Source organism: Melospiza melodia, chromosome 30 (assembly GCF_035770615.1).
Source record: "Melospiza melodia melodia isolate bMelMel2 chromosome 30, bMelMel2.pri, whole genome shotgun sequence".
In the NCBI taxonomy this organism is placed as follows: Eukaryota; Metazoa; Chordata; class Aves; order Passeriformes; family Passerellidae; genus Melospiza; species Melospiza melodia.
In genome coordinates, this window is record NC_086223.1 from 2,286,531 (window position 1) to 2,307,821 (window position 21,291).

At 58.8% G+C, this 21,291-nt stretch overlaps 2 protein-coding genes across 3 annotated transcripts; both read left to right on the plus strand.

Moving 5' to 3' along the window:
• Positions 1–1,769: 1,769 nt before the first annotated feature.
• On the plus strand, positions 1,770–8,515 carry MSL1 (MSL complex subunit 1). Its single transcript, XM_063178869.1, has 8 exons — positions 1,770–1,922; positions 4,599–4,822; positions 5,116–5,498; positions 6,133–6,197; positions 6,368–6,435; positions 6,673–6,797; positions 6,878–6,950; positions 7,088–8,515. Exons 1-8 carry the CDS (start codon positions 1,779–1,781, stop codon positions 7,176–7,178), a joined length of 1,173 nt encoding a protein of 390 aa, XP_063034939.1. The 5' UTR covers positions 1,770–1,778; the 3' UTR covers positions 7,179–8,515.
• Positions 8,516–8,687: 172 nt separating this feature from the next.
• Positions 8,688–21,059, plus strand: CASC3 (CASC3 exon junction complex subunit). Of its 2 annotated transcripts, XM_063178718.1 has the most exons (14): positions 8,688–8,964; positions 11,095–11,122; positions 11,413–11,450; positions 12,887–13,045; positions 13,122–13,273; positions 13,993–14,169; positions 14,373–15,058; positions 16,570–16,634; positions 16,781–16,895; positions 17,809–17,907; positions 18,453–18,667; positions 19,695–19,817; positions 19,979–20,055; positions 20,625–20,766. In XM_063178718.1, the coding sequence occupies exons 1-13, from the start codon at positions 8,692–8,694 to the stop codon at positions 20,012–20,014; spliced, it is 2,166 nt and encodes a 721-aa protein (XP_063034788.1). In that variant the 5' UTR covers positions 8,688–8,691; the 3' UTR covers positions 20,015–20,055; positions 20,625–20,766. The 2 variants fall into 2 exon arrangements, with proteins under 2 accessions (XP_063034788.1, XP_063034787.1); XM_063178717.1 differs by lacking the exon at positions 19,979–20,055 and having other exon boundaries at positions 20,625–21,059.
• Positions 21,060–21,291: the final 232 nt, after the last annotated feature.

Below are 21,291 nucleotides of genomic sequence, written 5' to 3' on the forward strand. Positions count from 1 at the left end.
CACACCCACACGGGTGTTTGCACACTGCCACCCCTGTGAGTGACCACAGCCACATGTGCACAGTGACGCGGTGGGGGTGACAACCACAGCCCCCCGTGTCTGAACAGCACCCACCCGTGTGCCCACGCTGCTGCCAGGGCTCGATGTGACCCACGGCACAGCGGGAACCTCTCAGGGGCTTCCCCAGTGCCACACCGCGGGGGTGGCACCGCCGCCGTGACCCGGCCACCAGGAGCAGGGGCACCCTGAGGCTGCCCGGGGCTGGGTGAAGGGGGATCTCCCCCCGCGTGTGTTTGCGTGTCCCTGAGGAGCGCGGCTCTGCAGAGGGAGCCACGTCCCCCACGTGTCCCCTGTGCGTCCCCAGCACGTGCCACGCGTGTCCCCTGTGCGTCCCCGGTGACACGGCCCCGTGTGCTGCGGGAGGGGCGGAGTTTCAGCCGCGAGAGGGGAAAATGCTCCTCCGTGCGCGTTTGTGTGTGTGTGCGTGTGTACGTGTACATACATGTCCCTACGTGTGCCTGCAGTGCGGGCTGTGCGTGTGCATGAGTGTGCATGCATGAGTGTGCTCCGGGACTGCAGTCGGGGGTGCTGAGCAGGGGCTGCAGTGTCTGCGGGCTGCGCCTGTGCTGCAGCGGGGGCTGCGCTCGCTCCCTGCAGCGGGACACGCGTGTGCGTGTGCGTGTCCGTGCATGCACGAGTGTGCTGGGGCTGCAGCCTCTGCAGAGAGGGTGCTGCGGACTCTGCGTGTGCGTGTGCGTGTGTGTGTGTGTGTGTGTGTGCGCGCGCGCTCTTGCACACGTCCAGCAGGAACTGCAGAGCTCTGTGTGTGCAGTTCAGTCCCCGTGGGGAGGTGCGGACCCCCAGAATCACAGCACAGCCCCCCCCATGCCCGGCTCTCCCTGCACGGGGGGCTCGCAGCTCGGGGTCCCTTTGTGTGGCCCCCCCGCCCCTCCGCGTCCCCTCCCGCCGCGGGACCGGCCCGTGACCCGAGCCCCCCCCGTGGGGCGGGGAGCCGCTACCGCCACTCTCGGGGGCCCCCGAGCGGCCGCCCCCGGTACTGCGGCGCGGGACCCCCGCCTCACGCGTGTCCGCGTGTCGCGACCACCCCCGGCCCCCGGCGCGGCCCGTGGGGAGCGGCGCGGGTGGGCACCGCCCCGGGGGTCCCCAGGCGGGCACCGGCCCCGCTCCTCACCCCCGGGGATCCCACCGCCCCCACCGCCGCCGGCGCATGCGCGCCGAGCCCCGTTCGCCGGTACCCGGGGTCCCGTGCCCGGTACCGACCCCCGCCCCGCCGCCCCCCCGCGCGGCTCATCCCCGCGCGGGTCATCCCCGGGCCAGGGGCCGCTCCGCGCCGATGCCCCCGGCGCCCCCCGCGCCGCCGCCCCGCGGTGCCGGCGGGCGGTAAAGGGGGCCCGGCCATGCGGTCCACGGCGTTCCGGGGGGGCGGGCGGCGGCGGCCCGAGGGGGCGGGCGGGGAGGAGGAGGAGGAGGAGGGGGGGGAGGAGGGGGAGGAAGGCCCCGCTCCGCCGGCCCGGCGGCCCCGGGCCCCGCCGCCGCTGGGGGCACACACGGGCCGCGGCTGCGGGGTGGCGGAGCGGGAGCGGGAGCGGGAGCGGAGCGGGGCCGCGGCGGGGCCGGCGGCCGGCGGGGGCAGGGCCGCGGCGGGGGATGCGGGCGGGCTGCCCGGGGAGGCGGCGGCGGCGGGGCCGGGAGCGGGGCCGGGGCCGGGAGCGGGGCCCGCGGAGCCGGGGAAGCGGCGGCCCGCGGCCCGCGCAGCGATGGGCGCCGGCGGAGGGTCGCCCGGGCAGGCCGCCTGCCTGCGGCAGATCCTGCTGCTCCAGCTGGACCTGATCGAGCAGCAGCAGCAGCAGCTGCAGGCCAAGGAGCGGCAGATCGAGGAGCTCCGGGCCGAGCGCGACACGGTACGGCGGGGAAACGGAGCGGGGTGGGGGGTGGGGGGGGGCACCGGGGGGAACGGGGAGGTGGGCGGGAATGCGGCGTGGAAGGGGTTAACTCCCGCCAAGGTTAACTCCTCCTTGGGTTTAACCACCCCCCCCCAGACTGAACCCACTGCCCTGTGGAGTGACCCCCCCGCCCCCTCAGGGTTAATTCCCCCTTAGGTTTAACCTCCCTCAGGTTTAACCCCCCCACCATGGGGTGACCCCCACCCTAGGGTTAACCCCCCCCTAGGTTTAACACCCTCCTATGGGTTAACCCTCCCCATGGGGGTGATCCCCACTGGATTTAACCCCCCCCCCCCAGCTTTAACACCCTTCCCGTAGAGTGATGCCCCCTCCCCACAGGGTTAATGGCTCCCCAACACCACCCAGGGGTCCCTGGGATTGTGGTGGAGTTCTGCCCACCAACAGGAAAGTTCTCACTCCCCCTGACACCCAAGGGGTTAATGCTGCCCCCCTTTTTGGGGGTTAATACCCCCCTTTTTGAGGATTAATACCCCACTCTTTAGGGGTTAATACCTCGCTCTTTGGCGGTTGATTTCACTTCTCTTTTTTTAAAAATTCCGTCCTCTCAATGCTTAATTTACCCCCTCCCCTTGTTTGGGTTAATATCCCCCTTATCGGGGCAATCCCCCCTTTTTGGGGGTTGATTTCACCTCTTTTACGGGGGTTAATTCAGTGCCCTCTTTGGGGGTTAATGTGCCCCCCTCTTTGGGGGTTAATTCCACCACCTCATTGGGAGTTAATGCCCCCCAAATTAGCCCTTTGAGGGTTAATTCTTTGGGGTGAATGCCCCCTCCTCTTTGGGGGTTAATTCCATCCCCTTGAGGGTTAATGTCCACCTCTCTTTGGGGGTTAATTCTGCACCCCATCGCAGTTATTGCCCCCCACCTCTGAGGGTTAATTCTGTGCCCCTGTTTGGGGTTAATGCCTCCCCCCCGACCCCTTTTTGGGGGTTAATTCCACCTCTGTTTGGGGGTTAATTCTGCACCCCATCGCAATTATTGCCCCCTCTCTTTGAGGGTTAACTCTGCTCCCCTCGAGGGTTAATGCCGCCCTTTCTTGGGGATGGGGGGGTTAATGTCCCCCCATAGGGGTTAACATCCAACCCCCTTGGGGGTTCATGTGCCCCTCATGGCAGTTAACCTGCTCCCCCCATGGCACCACAGGGGTTAATCCCCGCCCCCCGCCTTGACTGATAATGCCCCACACGTTCTCCCCTCGTGGGGGAGGCCCCTCGGGGGTTAATGTGCCTCCCTGTGGGGGTTCACCACCCCCCTGGCACCCCAGGGGTTAATCCCCCCCCCCCCCCCCAACTTGAGTGCTACTGTTCTCCCCCTATGGCACCCCAGGGGTTAATGCCCCCCTCCCCATTGGGTGTTAGTGTTCTCCCCCATGGCACTCCAGGGGTTAATCCCCCCCCTCTTTGAGAATTCCCTCACTGGGGGCATCTGGTACCGGGGGGGGGGGGGCTACAGTACCCCTGTGGGGAGGGGGGGGGGGGTTAATGCCCCCTTCCCTAAAGGGTTAAACACAATTCTGCCCCCCCATCCCACCCACCCCGGGGGTCTCTGGCTGGGTTCCCCCCCTCGGGAGTCGCGGGTGCCCCCGGGGGTCGCAGCCCCCCCCCCAGACAAAGCGGCGGGGGCACAAAGGGCGGGGGCGGGGCGGGGGTTAACGGGCCGCCGCCCGTTACCGTGGCGACCGGGCGGGGAACCTTAAAGGGGCCGCGTCACCGGGCGGGACACGGCCGCACCACAAGGGATGTCGCCTCTCTCTCGCTGCTGGGGCCAGCTCGGGGATTTGGGGGCCGTCACAGCCATGAGAGGCTTCCAGGCTTGGGGGGGGACACTGTGGGGTCCCCACAGCTGTGCGCTCTCCCCCCACCCCCCCCCCACGTGTGTCCTGCGTCACCCCATAAATGCCATGTGTGCCCCCCCCCATGGGTGCTGTGTCACCCCGCGGGTGCTGTGTTCCCTCCCCCACAGCCATGGGTCGCCCCCCTGCCAGCCCCACGGTGGCCGCGTGCCACCAGCAGCGGTGTCAGCAGTGGTGGCCCCGTTGGTGGCAGGAAGGACGGGGCCACCCCCCCCCCCCCCACACACGTGGTGTCACCGCAGGCAATGCCGCGTCCCCCAACATGGAGGAGCCGCTGCGGCAAGTCCGGGATGGGACTTGAGGGGGCACGGCCTCCCTGGGGTGACACTGCTGGGGACGTGGGGCTGCCACACCCTGCGTGCACTGGGCTCTGCTCCCCAAAACTGGGCCACACCTTTGGGAGGGGCTGGGTGCCCAACTCTGCTGGCCAAAAACAGTTCTGGGCATGGCTGGGGACAAGTGACCATGGGCAGGGGTCACCAGGTGCTCTTTAAACCCACAGCTAATTGCAACCCCCCCCCCTCCTCCATCCTTGGGTGGGACCCCCAAATCCTCTGCTTTCTGCTGCCCCGTCTCTGGAAGTATTCCAGGCTGGGTTGGACAGGGTTTGGAACAGCTGGGATGGTGGAAGATGTCCTTGTAGCAGCACAAGCAGACAGAGAGTGGCCATTTTGTGGTTGTTGGACATCCAGTGGCAGCTGCCCTGGGGTGCCCAGGGGGTGACCCCACCCCGAGGTGAGCCCTCCCTCCCCTGCCTTGCAGCTCCTGGCGCGGATCGAGCGCATGGAAAGGCGGGTGCAGCTGGTGAAGAAGGACAGCGAGCGGGAGAAGCACCGCATCTTCCAGGGCTTTGAGGTGGATGAGAAGCCCGAGGCAGAGGCCTGTGAGAAGCTGCCTCTGGAGTGTCCCCAGGAGCTGCTGGAGCCTCCCCCGAGCCTGCAGCCCAAGCACTTCCCCTACGGCAGGAACGGGAAGGGGCATAAAAGGTACAGAGTGCATGGGGGGATGTGTGGGGAGGAGGGGGCACACTCCCTGTGGCTTCACTTTTGAGGTGTTTGGAGAGGCCACCCAGCACCAGGAACACCATCCCTGTGTCAAGGAGAACCTCAAGAAGGGGAGTGCAGGGTCCCAAAATCTTGAGGAAGCCCCTCTGTAAACTGCTAAAGTCTGGCCCTGGTGCAGCAGCCCTGGTTTGGGGGTGCCAGCAGCCCCCCACAGCATCCCTGATGCAGAGTGAGGAGGATCCACGTGCCTGGCTCAGCTCTTCTTCCTCCTGCAGGAAGCCAACATTTGGGAGCACAGAGAGGAAGACGCCTGTGAAAAAACTAGTGTCAGAATTCTCCAAAGTGAAGAGTAAAACTCCGAAACACTCCCCGGGGAAGGAGGAGTCGGGCGGCTCCTTGGCTGAAACTGTTTGTAAACGAGAACTGCGGAGCCAAGAGACTCCGGAAAAAACCCGCTCGCTCCTGGAGACCCCGCTGAGAGCATCAGCGCCACCCAAGGGTCCTGGCACCCACCCCAAGGAGAAAAGCTTTGTCAGTGAGGCCGACGACCTGCCCTACCTGTCCACCACAGAAATGTACCTGTGCCGCTGGCACCAGCCGCCGCCGTCGCCGCTGCCGCTGCGGGAGCCTTCCCCCAAAAAGGAGGAGACTGTAGCAAGTAAGGATGCAGAGAATGATGGAGAAGGGCTCCAGCCTGGGAACAGGGCTCAGCACCCTCATTCTGAATCTGGGAAAGGGCTCCCACATTCCCAAAGGGAGTGCCCGTGGTGGTGGATAGGTTCCATGCTGCTGGTTCCTTCTACTGCTGGCTCTGGGCTGTCCCAAATCTCATCCTGGGGTCACCCTGCTCTGGGCAGGGCTCCTGGCTGGGGTCTGGTGGAGCAGCTTCCTGTGGGTGGGTGGGAAATTGTCTCTGCCACAGTGACACAGCACTAGGGTCACCTGTTGTCCCCAAATCCGGTGCTTGTCGTGCCTTGAGCCCAGCGAGGTTGGTGCCAGCAGTGGGAACTGGGCTGTGCCAGGTGGCTCAGCACTGTGGCACAGACAGAGCCTGGCACATCCCTGGGAGTGGCTCAGGGGGTGGAGATGAGCTCTGCTGCCCTGTGGCTGGCTGGGGATGCGGGGTTGTCACATGGTTGTCAGCCAGATGTCCACTGCTGGCTCAGGATGGGGGTTTGGGCCATCCTGAGCCATGCTCCAAGGGGAAGGATGGGCAGGAGGGGAGTGTGGAGGTGGTGGATGGAGCTGTGGGGATCCTGGTGGGGGCTAACACCTTTCTCCTTGTCCTGCAGTTCCGTCTTGGAGGGACCATGTCGTGGAGCCCCTGAGAGACCCCAACCCCTCGGACCTCCTGGAGGTACGTGAGCCATCAGTGCTGCCACAGGGGCTTTCCAGGCTGTCCCCCGCTCCCAGAGCTGGTGGCATCTCATCCTCTCATCCAGCACAACCCCCATCTATGGCTGGGAGGCTGAGGAGGGGGATCTGGCCCTGGGATGATGCACTGATCCCTGTCTGGTGTCATTGCAGAACCTGGACGACAGCGTCTTCTCCAAACGGCACGCAAAGCTGGAGCTGGATGAGAAACGAAGGAAAAGGTTGGAGCAAATAGGGTCTGGAGTTCCAGTCGCACAGGGGAGGGTCCTGGGGTGTCACCTGGAGCGGGGTGCAGCTGGGATGGCACCAGGAATGCTGCAGGAGAAGGGATGCTCTCACATCACTGGCAGCCAGTGCAGTCCTGTGATCACCCTCTCTGCTGAGAGAGGGGTTCTGGTCTCTGGGGGAGTCTGGCACTGCCCCACGGCTCCTCACTTTCCCACCATCCTGTTTTCCAGGTGGGACATCCAGCGGATCAGGGAACAGAGAATCCTGCAGCGGCTGCAGCTCCGAATGTACAAAAGGAAAGGGATTCAGGAGTCGGAACCTGAAGTTACCTCATTTTTCCCTGAGCCAGATGATGGTGAGGCTTGGGAAAGGGGGTGTTGGGGATGGGGGTGTAAATGTGAGGGGGGTCTCACATGCTCTGGTGTCTCTCCCCAGTGGAAAGTTTGCTCATCACCCCTTACCTGCCCGTTGTCGCCTTTGGCCGGCCTTTGCCCAAACTGACCCCACAGTGAGTACTGGGGACAGGAGGGGATGGGGCTGGTGAGTGCTGATGTCACTCCTAACAAAGCACCCTGCCAATTTTGGGTCTGGATGGGGCCATTTTGGGTCGGGAGGGATCTGAGGTGACACCAGCTGTGCCCACAGGAACTTCGAGCTGCCCTGGCTGGACGAGCGCAGCCGCTGCCGGCTGGAGGTGCAGAAGAAGCAGACCCCACACCGGACCTGCCGGAAATAAGGGAGATGCTGGGAGCTCCAGCCACGTCCAGGAGCTCCAACCACCTCCAGGAGCTCCGTCCTCAGGAGCTCTGAACACCTCTAAGGCACCAGAAGCTCTGCCATCAGCGGGTCACCACCAGCTGCTGACGGATGGTTTCGTTCTTCTGCGATCCCCAAGTTTTGTTCGTTTGGGTTTTGGAACGTTTCCCGGACTCATCCCCCCGCACTGGCACCGCCTTCCCAGTGCCACCAGCCTGCAGCTCCTCTCCTGGGGGCAGGGGGTGGATCCCAGCCCCATCCTTGAGTCCCGTGTGCCACCCCTGCACTCCACAGCCCGTGGCCTTGGGATCTGGGGCTGTCCCGTGTCCGGTGGGAACAAGGGGATGACCAGCGCCAGATCCCGTGTCTGGGGGTGCCACATCCCCCGGGACTCACCCGCTGCTGCCTTCATGTTGTGTTTAGTTAGAGAGCAGGATAAACAGCGGATTGTGTTGGAGCCAGCTGGGAAGCACCTGGGATTCTCTTTTGGGGAGGTTTTCCCCCCTCTTTGGTGGTTTTCCTCTCTCTGGAGTGGGGTTGGCGGGGGCAGAAGGGAGAGTTAAAAAGCAAAAATTTCTTCTTCTTTTTTTTTTTTTTTTTTTTTTTGTGAAATAGAAACCCTGTGCGCACAATTTGGGGGGTTTTAATGTTTTTTTAAAAATGTAATTTAAATGTTTTGAGGCGGGTGAGGCGTTTGCTGTGAGGGGGGGGGCCATTATTGCCTGTCCGAGCCCCTGGGTGCTGCTGGACCCTCTTGGTGCTGGATGGGTGGGGAGGGGGCTCCAAGGGTGGGGGCTCCATGTGTCCCTTTTCCTTTTTTTTTCTCCCTATCTCCCTTTTTCCTCCTATTTTCCCCTTTTTCCTCCTATCTCCCCCTTTTTCCTCAGCTTTCCCCCCTTTTTCCACATTTTTCCCCATTTTTTCCCCCTACACTGAGCCTGTGCCCCCCCCAGTCTTATCCCCCCCTCGCCCCCCTCTCTACAATTAACCCCGAGCTTGTTGAACGCCGGAAAACTCGTTTACAAAAAAAAAAAAAAAATTAGCAAAAAAAAAAACTTCAAGAAAAACAAACTTAAAAAAAAAAAACTTTAAAAACCCGGAAATTGTTAAAAAAAAATCGATAAAGTTCTAAAACCGCCGAGTTCTAAACAAACGTTACGGGGAGTGGGTGGGGGTCACTCGCGGACACGCCCGCCCGCTGGTTTTATTTTATTATTTTTTATTGCTTTTCGTTGTTGGTTATATATTTTTGGTTTTGGTTGGTTTATTTTGTTGTTGGTTTTTTTTTTTTTTTTTTACAATAAACAAGGAAAAGGCCGCTGGGTGCTGATGATTTACCCGCCCTCGGGTGTGACGTCATTTCCGCGCGGCCGGTGACGTCACCGGCGCGCGCGGCGCGCGCCCCCTGGCGGGCGCGGTACCGGAACGGGGGGGGGGGGGGGGGGGCGGCGGAGGCCGCGCGCGCGCCGTTCCCGTGGTGCCCCGCGGCCAAGATGGCGGACCGGCGGCGGCAGCGCGCCTCGCAGGACAGCGAGGACAGCGAGGGCTCGGCGGCCTCCGACAGCGCCGGCTCCGCTCCCGGTTCCCCCCGCTCCGCCCGCTCCCGCTCGGCATCCGGATCCCGCTCCCGTTCCCGGTCCGGCTCGCCCCGGTTGTCTCACCGCCCGCCGCGCGGCGCCGCGGGGGCCCTCGGGGCTGGGCCGCGGGGCCGCGGGGCTGAGAGCGCCGGTGGGGCCGGGGGGAAGAGCGCGGCCGAGTCGGAGTGTGTGAGTGAGGGGCGGGGGGGGCTCGGGAACGGGGGCTCGGGAGGCGGACTGTGACCGGGGGATGGCGGGGGGCTTGGGGACAGTGAGGAGCCCGGGGATGGCGGGGGGCTTGGGGACAGTGAGCACCCTGGGGATGGCGGGGGGCTTGGGGACAGTGAGGAGCCCGGGGATGGCGGGGGGCTTGGGGACACTGAGCACTCTGGGGAAGGAGAGGGGCTTGGGGACACTGAGCACCTTGGAGATGGTGGGGGGCTTGAGGACATTGAGCACCCTGGGGATGGCGGGGGGCTTGGGGACACTGAGCACCCTGGGGATGGCGGGGGTCTTGGGGACATGGAGGAGCCCGGGGATGGCCGGGGGCTTGGGGACACTGAGCGCCCTGGGGATGGCGGGGGGCTTGGGGACATGGAGGAGCCCGGGGATGGCGGGGGGCTTGGGGACAGTGAGCACCTTGGAGATGGCGAGGGGCTTGGGGACACTGAGCACCCTGGGGATGGCGGGGTCTTGGGGACACTGAGGAGCCTGGGGATGGCGGGGGGCTTGGGGACAGTGAGGAGCCCGGGGATGGGGATGGCGGGGTCTTGGGGACACCGAGCACCCTGGGGATGGCGGGGGGTTTGGGGACATTCAGGACCGAGTGCAGGGAGGGGCTGAGAGAGGGGTTCTGGTCTCCATGGAGGTCCCTGGGGAGGAGTGAGAGACCTGGGGGGCTCTGCTGTTGGGGGCACTGATATTAGGACCTGCAGGGTGTGGGGACACTGGGGACAAAGTGAAGGGTGGAGAGCTGGGGGAGCACCAGTCTGGGGAATTGGGGAATGGCCTGAACCCCCCCAAATGTGTGGGGGAGAGCTGGGCTGGGGCAGCCCCCCAGGAGCAGGCTTTGCTCTGGCTCCCTGTGGCTGGATCTCCTCAGTCTGAGATCCTGTCCTGTTCTTGGGGTGCTGTGCCTGTTCCTGGGGTGCTGTCCCTGCTCTTGGGGTCTCTGCAGCAAGGGCAGGTGGGGGGTGGGTGCTGCTCTCTCCCCCCACTGTGCAGTTCTGCTTTGCAGTTCACATCCAGGTGCAATTCCCTCCTGGTTTGGGTTCTGCTGCTGGTTATTTCCAGCTCTTTCCTGTTTTAGCTTCCAGGGCTGGTTATTTCCAGCTCCCCCTGACTCCCTGGGTGTTTTTCTCTGGTGGTTTTGGGTTTGTCTTGTCACCTTGGTCGGGTTGTTTGTGCTCTGGGGTTGTTGTTTCTGCACAGTTGGGTTGATCCTTGTCTTTACGCTGCAATCATGGAATGGTTTGGTTTGAAAGGAGCCTCAAAGCTCATCCAGTTCCACCTTCTACCAATTTCCACTATCCCAGTTTAATCCAAGCCCTGCCCAACCTGCCCTTGGACACTTCCAAGGATGGGGCAGCCACAGCTTCTCTGGGCAGCAGTTTTACTGATCACTTTTCCTTCTCTGACCTGTTGGCTTCTTCCAGCCCCTTCCCTGAGCTGAGCCTCTGTTTGTTATTCCCTGTTCTTGCCCTTTCCCTGGCTCTTGGTTGCCAGGGGAGGGATCCTGGCTCCCCTGTCACTGTCACTCTGTTCCCTGGAGACCCCCAACACCAACAGGCTGTGCTTTGCTCTCCATCTTCCCTGCTGTAGCTGCTCTAGAAAGTTCTTGGAGCCTTAGAAAGACTCCAGTTTGTTTCTTCTTGATCACTGGAGCTGAACTTCCATGGGTGGATGCAATAGGATCAGGGTCAGACCTTGCTGTTGTCATGTGTGGGATCATGGGATGCTGGGTGTTAGGAAAAATGGACATTAGCACAAAAGAACAGCTGTCCTGAAAAGGTATTAGGGTAGTGATACTAAGAAAATATGTTCTGAGGGAATTTTCCTTCATGGAAGGGGTGGTCAGGCACTGGCCCAGGCTGCCCAATTCCCTGAAGTGTACAAAAAGTGTGGATGTGGCTTTTGGGGATGTGGTTTAGTGGTGACATGGGGCTGCTGTTTGTTGAAGGTTGGACTTGATCTTAAAGATCTTTTCCAATCTAAACAATTCCATTATTCTGTGGTTTTGTGAATCCATGATTCCATGTTGCTAGGACCTGGCTGCTGCCCTCCCCTGCTTTAACGCCCCTCACTTTTCTCTCTCTGCAGGAAAGTGAGGATGGCATCGAAGGAGATGGTGAGTGATAGCTCTTGGGCAGGGTTGTTTGTGTGCAAAAAAAAGTAAAAACCAGACAAAAAACAGCTTTTCAAACAATCCTGTGATTGTTGCTATGCCCAATATTGTAACAGCAGGCCAGTGTGGGGTACAGGGACAGTGTCCCAAAGTCTTCCCTGCTCCCATAGCTGGCTGTGGCATTGATCCAGGGTGCTGCTGGCAATCCAAATTCCCTTTGGGAAGGGTTTGGTCCTATGGCAGGAGAGCCATGTCCAGCCCTGCCCTGACCCCACTCCTCTCCCTCCCCACAGCCGTGCTCTCTGACTACGAAAGCGCCGAGGACTCGGAGGTAAGGCTGACCCCTGTCCTGCTGAGCCCCTGATTCCCATGGAATTTCATTTGTGCCCTTGGATCCCTTCCCTCTGTCTCCTGAGGAAATTTCCTCCCCCACTCCCAGCCCCTGGCACTGGGACCAGTGTCACTGTGCTGCTGGGGAGGGTGCAGGGCCAGTGTGTGCAAGGGGAAAACTCTCCTGGCTCCTCTCACACTGGGAACTGGATTTGCCACGGCCAAGAAGGGCGTGGGAGGAGTGTGGGATGCTTGTTGGGTTTTAATTAGCTGGAATTCAAAAGCAAAGTGGTGGTTGGGAGCATCCCAGGGGCTTCCCTGTGTTCTGAGGGAGCAGCTGGAGGGGGAATTCACTTTGGGAATTAGGGGGTGCTGAAGGAATCCCATCCCACCCGTGCCTGGGGGGGCTGCAGGTTCCCCTGGATTTTTAGTTCAGAACTCTATAAAGTTTGAGATTTACAAGGAGTTTAGAGAAGTTCTGGTGTCTAAGAATTATAGTGAAAGCTTTCTTGAGATTTACAAGGAGTTTAGAGAAGTTCTGGTGTCTTAAGAATTACAGTGAAGGCTTTCTAAGGAAAATCCATCTGTGTTTTGGGAATCTTGAGGGAAACAGTGGCTAGAGACCATCCAAACCGCCAGGCAGAGGAAATCCAAGCTGTTTATTTGGGAATTAATCTATGGCATTAACAAGGAAGGAGCACTGCATGCTGCAGAAGTGTTGGGGCAGCTCCCAGAGCTCTTCCAGCCTGGAATCCCGCGTGGAGGCTCACAGTGGCAGCGGGGTTGTTGCATCACTGCCTTGCCAGGATGACTCTGTTCCTGTACCTAAAAATAATGCCCAGCCTGGGCTTCCCCAGCGTAAACACCGGGAGCAGGCGATGTGCAAGGGCTGTGTTGAAAGAGGAAAATGGAGCAGGGTTTGGTTAATCACCCCGAGCTATTTTTAGTTGGGCTCCAGCCTCTGGAGGCTCCTGGGGGTGAAACCAGGTCATGCTCCTGAGCAGAGTGAGTCAGCCGAGGAACTCCAGGGAATTTGGAAACGTGGCCCTGGCTGGATCCGGGCCCTCAGTGTGGAGGGAAGGGCCTGAGATCACCAGTGTTCCCAGTCTGCAGGAGCCTTTTTGTAGTGGTGGGATGTCACGTCTTTGTGGGGCAGCTGATCCCAGCTCCATTCCAGAAAACCTCTTGAATCCTCCCTCTTTAGAGAGGTTGGGTTTAACCTTTGCTTTTCCTGTAAAAACATGGGGATAGGAAGAAATTTAGGAGCTAATCATCTGCTCTGGAAGAGTCATGTCTAACAGCTGGAGCAGGGGGATCTAACTCCACAACTGAGGGAATTTCTGGGCAATCTATTGCCGGATCTGACTCCAGATTTGGGGAGATTCCTGGCAGATCTGTTGGTAACGGAGCACGTTTGAGTCACTGGGTGTCTCCCAGGCAGAGGAAGAGGATTACAGCGAGGAAGAAAGCTCCAAGGTGGAGCTGAAGCAGGACAGCAACGATTCCTGCGAGTCAGCAGCCAGAGGAGAGAAGGGCAGTGAGAAGGTGGATGCCAAGGGAGCGGTGACGGGCGAGCGGCAGAGCGGGGACGGGCAGGTGGGTGTCCCACGGCTCCGGGCTGGGGGCTGGCAGCAGGACTGCTGCAGTGGTGAGAGCTCCCTGCTTCTGACAGGAGAGCACCGAGCCTGTGGAGAAGAAGGTCGGGAAGAAGGTTCCCAAGCACCTGGATGACGATGAGGATCGCAAGAACCCGGCGTACATCCCGCGCAAGGGGCTCTTCTTTGAGCACGACCTCCGAGGGCAGACGCAGGAGGAGGAGGTCAGGTATGTGAGTGTCCCCCCGGGGCTCTGGGAGGGACAGGCCAGCTTCCAGGCCAGCTTTGGCAGCAGGGCTCCTTCCTTCAGTGGGAAGGTCTGTGCTTGTTACTTGCCAGGACACTTCAGATCTTTATTTTGAAGGAGAGATGCACAAGACCCACAAAAAAAGCCTTGTGGCTGGCAGCAGTGACTCTTGCAGCTGCTTTTCCCAAATAGCAGAGGGTTACTAGCATCTGCTGGGCAGGAGGAGTGGGAGGAACTGGGAAGGTCTGTGCTTGTTACCTGCCAGGACACTTCTGCTCTTTGTTTTGAAGGAGAGATGCACAAGACCTACAAAAAAAGCCTTGTGGCAGGCAGCAGTGACTTCCAGCTGCTTTTCCCAAATAGCAGAGGGTCACCAGCAGCAGCTGGGCAGAAGAAGTGGCAGGAACTGGGAAGGGCTGTGCTTGTTACCTGCCAGGACACTTCAAATCTTTATTTTGAAGGAGAGATGCACAAAACCCACCAAAAAAGCCTTGTGGCAGGCAGCAGTGACTCTTGCAGCTGCTTTTCCCAAATAGCAGAGGGTCACCAGCAGCTGCTGGCCAGGAGGAGTGTGAGGAAGGAGGGATGCTGCCTCCTGTGCATTCCCTGCCCCAGGAATGCTCAGGCTCTGTGTGGAACTGCTCAAAACTACCACATCATGACCTTACAGCCCCTTGCTCCTCCCTGTGCCCCTTTTCCAGGCCCAAGGGTCGTCAGCGGAAGCTGTGGAAGGACGAGGGGCGCTGGGAACACGACAAGTTCCGTGAGGATGAGCAGGCCCCCAAGACCAGGCAGGAGCTGATTGCTCTGTACGGGTACGACATCCGCTCAGCCCACAACCCTGATGACATCAAACCCCGCAGGATGCGCAAGCCACGGTGAGCCCCGGGGTCACACCAGGGCCTGGGTTGTCCTGGGGAGAGGGAACAGGTCTGGGGATGCAGAGAGGGAAAGCTCTGTCACGTGGAACCACATTCCTGGCGTTTCTGGGGTGCATGCTGGGAAGGTGTTCCCTAACACAAGTGATTCTTCCCACCCAGGGGTTTCTTCCTAATGAGTTGTTCTGTTTTTTCTCCCTCAGCTTTGGCAGTCCCCCTCAGCGAGACCCCAACTGGTCCAACGAGAGGCCCCCCAAGCCCCCAAGGCACCAGGGTGCCAAGAGCCCCTCGGCTCCCCCACGCTCCTACAACAGCCGCAGCTCTGGCAGCGCTGGCAGGATGCCCAATGCCAGGAACTACCCCAGGATGGGGGGCTACAAGGACACACGTCCAGGCTACCGAGCCTCAGAGGCCACTGTGCTGCACAGGAACGGGGAACAAGCCAAGCAGGAGGGTGGCTACCGTGGGAAGCACGCAGAGCAGAGCCCATCGAGGGACACGTCCCCTGAGCTGGAGGTGGGACACGTCCATGGCAGCCCTGGGAAGGAGGAGGGAGCTCTGGAGAACCAAGCCACGGGTGCTGACGCTGTGCAGCCACCACCGGACAGACCAGTGGAGAAGAAATCTTATTCCCGGGCGAGAAGGACCAGAGTCAAGGCTGGGGAGGCAGGGAAGCTGGCAGAGGAGGTGCCTGCTTCTGAGGGGCTGGCTCCTGTGATTCCAAAAGCCACGCCAGCTGAGAGCTCCCCCACGGCAGCCAAGAGCAACTGGGAGTCACCAGTGGAATCCAGCGTGGATGGACTTGAGCAGGAGATGACCCAGATGAACCTGACAGAGCAGAACTGGAGCCCGGGGCAGTCCCAGTTCATCCCACCCCGGGAGCTGAGGGGTAAGTGGGAGCAGCCTCCTGCTTTTCCAGCAGCCCAGGGCCTCCTGTCTGTGCAGTTGGTCAGAGCTGAGCTGTTTCTGTGCAAGCCCTGTCCCAGGGTGGGTGCAGAGTGGTGGTTTCTGCTGAGAAAGTGCTGCAGTATGGATAAAACAGCAGAGAAAAAGGGAAATTAAACATTTTCGTGTAGGTGAATGGAATCAGGGCTGGGAAGGATAGAAGGGACCCTTTCACTGTGATGTGAATCACAAGACTGACTCCTGCTGCAGGGGAGCACAAGATAAGGATCAATAACTGGGCTCTGTGGTGTCCTGCTCAGAGCAGAAAGGAACTTCTTCCTGTTTATCAGCTCATTTCCTGGCACTGGGGTTTGGTTACCAACAGCCAAGGCCTGGCAAGGATTGGCAAATCCCTTTGTGCCTGGGAGGAGGGAGGGACATGGGACAGAGTAACTCTGGTGCCAGCTGAGGACAGTTCCAGTTGCACATCCACAGAGAGGTCATCCAGGTATAATTATCCCTTTGCAGAATTAGAGTCTGTGCTGGGAAGTGTTAGAATGCTTCCCGAGGGGAGTAAAACTGGAGCAAGGAGAGGGAAGCGATTTGCTGCTTTCATAAGTGTCTGTGAGGTTGAGGTCATGGAACCAGAAGTCATTTGGTACTGGTGGCACTGTGAAGTTTGTGAGAACAGACCCCTGGACGGGCTGGAAATGTCCAAAGTTCAAAAGTGATGAGATTGTCTGGTTTAGGGATTTTTTTTTAATGCGCAAAAATGAAGCATCTTCCCAAATTTCCCAGAGGCCAGCTCTTGGCTGCAGGTACATGATCACGTTCTGCTGTGAGAGGGATGATGACTCTGCTGTCCCTTTCTGTCCCTTGCAGAGGAGGGAGGAGTTATTCTGGGAATCATTTGGCCCCCATCTGTCCATTCTATATCCCTCTGTCAGTGATGCATGAACACTTCCAGTGTTTGTTTTATCCATTTTCCCTCCCTTGGAATCACCTGTGATCACCTTGGCACTGTGGTTTTAAGCCATGGTTTCAAATTCACTTTGCTGTGGATTCATTTTGCTGTTGGAATCCAAAGGAGCCTGGGATAAAAGTGTTTACACCCTGCAGAGGTTTAAACTGCAGCTTCAGATTCCACATGGATCCTTGATAAAAGTGTTTACACCCTGCACAGGTTTAAACTGCAGCTTCAGATTCCGCATGGATCCTTGATCCACCTGGAAGAGATCTGTGTCTCAGCAGGCACTGAGCTCAGAGCAGTTTCAAGCAGTGGATTTAGTTTTGAAACAGGATTTAGACATTGCTAAATGCCTGAAATGAATGAATGTACAGCGACAAAACAGCCTCTAATTTATCCCTGAATATTTCAAATCACTGGGGCCATGAAGTCCAAAGGTTCCATGTCATGGGAGAGGGATCTGAGCTGCAGCCACGCCCCCGGGTGAGGCAGCTCCAGCCTGGGAACCAGCACAAACCCCAGTAATGAGCAGTGTGTTCCTTCCTCAGGTATTCCCAACCATGTGCACGTGGGAGCTGGGCCAGCACCGCAGTTTAACCGGATGGAGGAGATGGTAACGCGCGATCCCCGAGCGTGACTGCGCACGGGCTCTCGTCCCCTTGGGGCTGTGCTAATTACAGGCTCATTCTGGGCGTGTTTGGGGGAGGTTTGGGTGTCGGGGGTGCCCCACAGCCCCCCCTGATCCCTGCACTCTCACAGGCAGTGCCAGGGGGGCGTGTGAAGCGCTACTCATCGCAGAGACAGAGACCCCCCGTGCCGGAGCCTGCGCCCCCCATGCACATCAGCATCGTGGAAGGGCACTACTATGACCCACGTGAGTGTTTCCTTCCTGCTCCTGTGGCTCCCTGTGATCCCTGCTCCATGTCAGCAAGGATCTCCCCATTTCTCTCAGGGCTGGGACTTTATCTTCTCTTTTGTTTGTTGTGTCTTCTCATGCAGTGTCCCAAAGGCAGCTGGGAGCCTGCCTGGTTGTGTTTAAACCCCATGGAATTATTCTCAGAGTTATCCCCTCTCTGTGCCAGGGCTCTTAGGACACCCCAGTTCTTCCTGAGAATTGGGATTAAAATTGAACTTTAAATCAGGTCTTTGACGTTTGAGCATGGGGAGAACAGGACTGGGGATGGATTAGGAATTCCCTCCAGCATTTTTAAGTGTTAGAGAAGAAATTCCATGAGTATTTTCCTGCTCCTGTGGCTCCCTGTGATCCTTGCTCCATGTGAGCAACTGCAGCAGGGATCACCCCCACTCCTGTTGCAGTTAGGACTTTATCTTCTCTTTTGTTTGTTGTAGTGGCACTGTGTCCTCTCATATAGTGTCTGAAAGGCAGCTGGGAGCCTGCCTGGTTGTGTTTAAACCCCATGGAATTATCCTCAGAGTTATCCCCTCTCTATGCCAGGGCTCTTAGGACACCCCAATTCTTCCTGAGAACTGGGATTCAAATTGAACTTTAAATCAGGTCTTTGACGTTTGAGCATGGGGAGAACAGGACTGGGGATGGATTAGGAATTCCCTCCAGCATTTAGTGTTAGAGAGGAAATTCCCTGAGTATTTTCCTGCTTTGTAAAGGGAGTAGGATGCTTTTCTTCAGGGAGCATGTCCCATCTGTGAGCCCTGGAGCCTCTGTGTGCTGTGGAAGCCCTCGGGGCAGGCTGGGCTGTGTGTGCCCGGCTGCAGGGGAATGAAATTCCACAGGGCTTTTCCTCACAGCCTGTCATGTGTTGTTGCAGTACAATTCCAGGGACCAATCTACGCCCACGGTGAGAACCCAGCCCCGCTGCCGCCCCAAGGGATGATTGTGCAGCCGGAGATGCACCTCCCTCATCCAGGTGAGGAGCCAGTGGGACACCCCTGGACCTGGGCAACAGAGAACTCTGCTCTCCCACAGCCTCCATCACAGAGAGGAATCCATTTTCCTTAATTTCTACAACATGGAAGAGACCTGCTCCCTCCTGCAGTGAGGCTGAACCAGTATCAGTTTTAATGAAAGAAAAATAGATATTTCTGGAGCTTCCAGGCAGTTTGCAGGACAAGGGGAGCTGAACCTTTGGCAGCTCCCAGCTGGACATTTGCAGGTCCCTGTGGGGCCTCAGCAGGCTGGGCCGCTCCCTTCCGTGGGCACTGGGCTGGTTCCTCACTCCCTGGCCCTGTAGCTCAGGAAAAAGCAGAACTGGGAGCTGTCTAACACGTTCTCTGCTTGCCCACACAAATTGTTTCCTGCAGTGGAGCTGCCGTGGGGCCACCTCTGGTTCCGCTGAACCCGGAGCTGGGGAGGGGGCTGTGCTCTGCTGCTCTGTGTCCCTCCCCAGCAGGGAGCAGAGCGTGCTCCTTCCTGCTGCTACCCAGGGACGCTCTTTTTTTGGCTCACCTGCAGGTTTACACCCCCACCAGACGCCCCCAGCCATGGCAAACCCCGGCCTGTACCCCCCAGCAGTGTCCATGCCCCCGGGGCAGCCCCCACCGCAGCAGCTGCTCACTCCAACTTACTTCTCTGCCCCTGGGGTGATGAATTTCGGCAGTCCTGGCTACCCCTACCCCCCTGGAGCTCTGCCTCCTCCGCCCCCTCCTCATCTCTATTCCAACACTCAGGTAAGCCGGGTGTGCTGTGGCTCCTCCCCAGGCAGGCAGGAGCAGGTGGGATGGTGTGGGATGTGCAAAGGCTGCTGGAATCCCAGGAAAGATTGTTCTCATGGCTCCCTGAGTGTGGCAGGCACTGGGTGAAATCCTGTCCTGGGGGGTGTGGAGTTGAGGGGTTCCCTTATGGAGCAGGGAAACAGCCCCTCCAGGGCCCTGCTGAGCCGAGGATCCCTTGGGAATGGCTTTGGAGGTCAGTTCTGTTGGAGATGGAGGCTGGGAACTGGCTGGTGTGAGCAGCATGGGGATGGATTTTCATGCTCCATAGCCCAGCTTGGTATCTGAGGTCACTGCTAGGCTGTGAGGGGGCAGATTGGATTGGGTCCCTGAGGAGGCAGATCGTGTAGGAGCATGGATCAGGTTTCTGTGAGGAGGCAGATCAAATCAGATCCCTTAGGAGTCAGATTGGATTGGGTCCTTGAGGAGGCAGATCAGACCAGATTCTGTAGGGACATGGGTCAGATTCCTGTGAGGAGGCACATTAGATCCCTGAGGAGGCAGATGGACCTAATCCCACAGGAGACAGATCAGACCAGATCCTTGAAAAGGCAGATGAGGCCAGAGCAGAGCAGATCCTGGTGCTGTGGTTGGAGCAGGGCCCACAGGCTGTGTCTGGAGCAGGGCTGACACGCTGTGGAAGGCTGGAGAGCTGCATGTTCCCTGAGCTGCCAGCCATCCCAGCAGGATCTCACCCTGCTTTGAGGGCATTTTCCCCTGAGGCTGCAGGGCTGGATGTGCAGGGCAGCTGTGTCCAGGCAGAAAAGCTGCTGTTGGGAAGTTCAGGGATCCCATGGACTGCAGGGGTCCTGTCCCTGCTGGAGTTGGGGGACATTGGTGAGGGGTGGGCACGCACAAGAGGCTGATGTCTGGGGGGCACAGCCCCTCTTGGCTCTGGCTGGGGGCAGCTGTCCAGCCCCAGTGGGTGCCAGGAGGGGCTCACAGGGCCCCCCAGCCCGGAGCTCTGACCCTGCTGCTCCTGCAGGCGCAGTCCCAGGTCTATGGGGGGGTCACCTACTACAACACTGTCCAGCAGCAGGTGCAGCCCAAGCCCTCCCCGCCCCGCCGGACGTCCCAGCCTGTGACCATCAAGCCACCTCCTCCAGAGGTACCATCCCCTCACCTTTGCTCCTTTTGTGTGTGTGAGATGTCACTGGTGTGTGTGTGGGGCTGCATTTTCCTCTCCCATCTCCCCCCAAAAAAATAACCTTGTTCTTTTGTAAGGGGGAATCTTAAACTGTCTCATCTCTGACCTGTCCCAAACCTCAGCTTCTCGTTGCAGGTGGTAAGCAGGGCTCCAGTTAATTTGAGTTACTTAAATCTTTAAAACTAAAACCACGTAAAAAGTAAGTCTGAAGTTGACTCTTTTTTTATTTTATTTGTTCAGGGTAGAAAACAGGACGATTTTGAGAGGGAGAAATCCAGCCCTGGCTGGAGGAGCTAGGAGGCAGGAAGGATAAACATTGAGAACTCAGCAGATAATTCAGGCAGTAGAGTTAAAAGTTTTTCAGGATGCCAGTGCTTCCCTGTGCTGGGAATGATCTCCTTGCTCCAGTGCTGTGAGCTGTGCATGTGTGAGCGTGCTGGAATGCCATGTGTGTTTTTGGTTTCCCTTTCCATATCTCCTTCATGTATGGCAGCCAAGCAAGCCCAGACCCGGGCAGGCATGTGCTGGTGGGTTCCTGTACATGGGGAGGGCTAAGGAGCAAATTGTCTGATGGAGAGGCCCTGGAAAGGCCTCGTGATGGAAAAATCTGGAACCATGAGGAGAGGTTGGCACAGGGGGGCTGGTTGTGCCCAGAGAGGTGGGTGGGAGGGTTGCTGTCAAGACCCAGCCATAGCACTGTCCCCCCCATGTAGGGGTTTGGGGGGGCTCTAAACCTCTGCTGCTCTTCCCTCTTTCCCCCATTCCCAGGACAGCAAAGGTGAAAAATCAAAGGAGAGGAGCAACACGTAGGGACACAGCCCCAGGAATCCCAGCACCAGACTCAGCCCCTGGGCAAGGAGGAAAGCTGCTCCTTGGAATGGCTCCTTCCCTGCGTGGAGGTGAGGCAGCAGGATGAGCCACCTGCACTGTGCTCAGGACCAGGCACTTCCCCCATGGCCTGAGCTGTGCCTTCCCAAAATCCATCTTGCTGCTGCCCGCTCCCCTTCTCCCCCGTGCTGGGGCCGCCAAAGAACCAACCCCTGAGTCGGTCCTTGGCCACAACTTCTCCCAACTTCTCCCCGTTACTAAACGTTCCCTGCTCCCTCCTGGGATGTCCAACTCCGCTGGCTTGATCGTGGTCTCTGTTTTTATTTAAGGAATGAAGCAGCTCCTTCAGTAAAGCTGATTTGTTTCTTTTGGGTATCTCGTTTTTATTTGTTTGGGTAAGCAGCAGTGACATCCTCCCTACCTCAGTTTATTCTTATTTTCAATTCTCTTCAATTAGCAAGTTGGTTTCTGCCACTTTTGGAGCAGGGGAAGGGCAATGGAGCCGTGGGAAGCTGTCAGGAATGCACTGCCTGGGCAGGAACCACTTAACTTAGGAGCTCCTCCTGATTCTTTTCCCAACAAAACTGTGGGTAACTGGTGTGTGTGA

Excerpts from the sequence above, each read along its gene's own strand:
- MSL1 (XM_063178869.1), top strand. The coding sequence starts at position 1,779 with ATGGGCGCCGGCGGAGGGTCGCCCGGGCAGGCCGCCTGCCTGCGGCAG. Across the intron at positions 6,436-6,672 it reads GATGAGAAACGAAGGAAAAG|GTGGGACATCCAGCGGATCA; the intron begins GTTGGAGCAAAT and ends CCTGTTTTCCAG. Across the intron at positions 6,798-6,877 it reads TTTCCCTGAGCCAGATGATG|TGGAAAGTTTGCTCATCACC; the intron begins GTGAGGCTTGGG and ends GTCTCTCCCCAG.
- CASC3 (XM_063178717.1), top strand. The coding sequence starts at position 8,692 with ATGGCGGACCGGCGGCGGCAGCGCGCCTCGCAGGACAGCGAGGACAGC. Across the intron at positions 11,451-12,886 it reads AAAGCGCCGAGGACTCGGAG|GCAGAGGAAGAGGATTACAG; the intron begins GTAAGGCTGACC and ends GGTGTCTCCCAG. Across the intron at positions 17,908-18,452 it reads GATGCACCTCCCTCATCCAG|GTTTACACCCCCACCAGACG; the intron begins GTGAGGAGCCAG and ends GCTCACCTGCAG.